We start from the raw sequence: 2,750 nt of genomic DNA, 5'->3' as shown, positions 1-2,750 counted from the left end.
ACACCAGCATCGGTTGTCAAGCGATGGAGGGGGGACAAACACAGAGACACAGCCACACATACATATATATATATATATATAAACATATATACGACGGGCTTCTTTCAGTTTCCGCCTACCAAATCCACTCACAAGGCATTGGTCGGCCCGAGGCTATAGTAGAAGACACTTGCCCAAGGTGCCACGCAGTGGGACTGAACCCGGAATCATGTGGTTGGTAAGCAAGCTACTTACCACACAGCCACTATATATATATATATATATATATATATATATATATATATATATATATATATATATATACACAAACATACATACACATACACATCCATACGTATGTGCATATGCAAAGATAATATCTTAGCTAATGCTAGCAGCCAGTTAACGTACTGCAACAAAAATATTTGGGCCGAAAAGGAGTGGCAATCCCAGGGTCAAACACCATGCGTGGTCTGGGGATTTATGTGAGCAAGGGGGCGCTTCGTTTCATGTACTTATCACCAAGATGGCAGCAATGTGCAAGTGAACGGCCTGATGGATTCTGAGAAGTTTCAGAATAAAAGACCAGGAAACTATGCTGGTTCTATGGAGGGCATTTGTCCTCAACTGTCTGGACTACTGCTCTGAACTGTGAGCAGTGTCAAATTAATAGCGAAATTTGAGGCAGTTCAGCGGTGCTACACTAGGAACATTGCATCAATAAGACAGCTGAGCAATCAAGAGAGATTGAAAGAGTTACGACTCTTCTCCCTGAAGCGACGAGGGGAGAGATATGCAGTGATTTATATATATGGAAGATCCTAGATGTGTTGGTACCAGCCACCGAACTGGAGGTCACTGTACTGTTCCCAAGGCCCTACTTATCCCGTCTAGTTTGAGGACCGGGCACGGCTATAGCTTACGATTCAAAGGCCCACAGCTATTCAATATCTTACCCAAAAATGTCACAGATCTACATAGATATGGGTAGATGCTTTCAAGGCACAACTTGATCTCCTAATATCCGAGGTCTCAGATGAACCTACATCACAAAAAATTCAAAAGAGGGTAGTAATATCAAACTTCCTCCTTTATCAAAATTTAATCACAAAAGAATGGACAATGGAAATGTGATAAATACTCGCGGTGTCCGAGCATAGTTACGGCCTTTAGGCTGAAGCGCGTAGCAGAATTGAATATAGGGTCAATAACTTTTGACTACATAATGAATTAATATGGTGTTATTCCAGCGTAGCCTTGACCGTAATGGCTAAAACAAAATAAAGCGTGAACACAAATGTTTCTACCTATTTTTAATCTGCAAGCTCACTCAGTTATACACCCATACAAATCTTAATTATCAGATGATCAGACATGCATATTTATTTCACAAAAATTAATCAGTAAAATTTTCCAATCTTTCAGGTCCGTGCAGCTTTAGCAAAGAAAGTTCGAGACCATATGGAAACAAGAAGTGTAACTACAAAATGTACCTACGGATCACCGAGTCTTCAGAAGTCTACTCACGAAGACTATCATCTCGTCTCCCTACGAATGGCCAGAGTGAGTCCAGGCGATCAAGATAGCGTTTCCCCGCAATGGGATGCTGAAGAAACGTTATGTATAGATCTGAAAGAAAAAAGTGTACAATGAATAAACAAAATGAATTCAGAATTATCTATGTGTCTTTTTCTGATACTTCATGCACAATCTCAACCTAAGTTCAAATAGATGTTTTAACTATTCTCTGGTGTGTGTGCATATATAAATATACAGAAAGGTGGAGTTCTATCTCTCACAGAACTTTGAATTGAATATTAAATTTAGTGCCAGTTTTAAAATGTGAGATTTTAACGGTAAATTTGTTTCTCAAAAGTTCAGAACTTTTCAACATCCAGCGAAGTTAATTAGGAGTTCTTCGCAGGCTATCTAAAATCGCCCATTCACCAACAACCAACTACAGAAGAAGCAGTAACCATGGGTTGGAGCTAGTAAAAGAGTGAATATATATATATATATATATATAATTCTTTGACATGGATAGTATTGACAGTGACTTCGAAGATTTGTCCAGCTATGCGATCATCGGACACGCGCACGCACACACACACACACACACACACACACACACACACACACACACACACACACACACACACACACACACACACACACACGCATATATATATAGTGTGTGTGTATGTTTGTGTGTATCTGTGTGTTTTTGTGTCTGTATTTATCTTCTATCCCCGCCTTCAACTAGTGTTCATGTGTTTACGTACCCGTAGCTTAAAAATTCCGACAGAATAAGTACCAGGCTGAAAGAAAAACGTACTGGGGTCGATTCGTTCGACTAAAATCCTTCAAGGCGGTGTCCTCAGCATGGTCGCAGTCTAATGACTGGAACAAGCAAGATATAAAAGATACCCCCCACCACATATATATATATATATATATATATATATATATATATATATATATATATTGTTGTACTTGGGGATGGTCATATTGCCAGTTTAGCCAATAAAAACACACGCACTGTATATTTGGTGTTAATTTTTTTTTTTTTTTTCAGCTTTATATTACATTAATCTTAATCTTAATCTTATTTCGGCCAGAGTTCTTTCGTCACACTTCTGTGACCTCATCAGTGGTCCTTTGTTTCCTTCTTTCTTATGTGTGTCTCACCTTGCTAACTATCAGCCATTTTGTATTTTGTATTCCTATTGTATGTGTCTACGCATGCGTGTCCTTCAATGTGTCTGTGTCTT

At 38.8% G+C, this 2,750-nt stretch overlaps 1 protein-coding gene across 1 annotated transcript in view; it reads left to right on the top strand.

Moving 5' to 3' along the window:
- The window catches only part of LOC106871453 (corticotropin-releasing hormone receptor 2), a 294,443-nt gene extending 292,787 nt beyond the window's left edge, over window positions 1-1,656 (top strand). Inside the window, exon 12 of the mRNA XM_052971021.2 lies at window positions 1,405-1,656. Coding sequence (XP_052826981.1) covers window positions 1,405-1,632 — 228 coding nt within the window. The 3' untranslated portion in view covers window positions 1,633-1,656. The remainder of the gene's footprint in view (window positions 1-1,404) is intronic.
- Window positions 1,657-2,750: the final 1,094 nt, after the last annotated feature.

This window comes from Octopus bimaculoides, chromosome 10, assembly GCF_046866305.1.
Source record: "Octopus bimaculoides isolate indiv1 chromosome 10, ASM4686630v1, whole genome shotgun sequence".
Lineage (NCBI taxonomy): Eukaryota > Metazoa > Mollusca > Cephalopoda > Octopoda > Octopodidae > Octopus > Octopus bimaculoides.
This window is presented reverse-complemented; position numbering and strand designations above follow the sequence as displayed.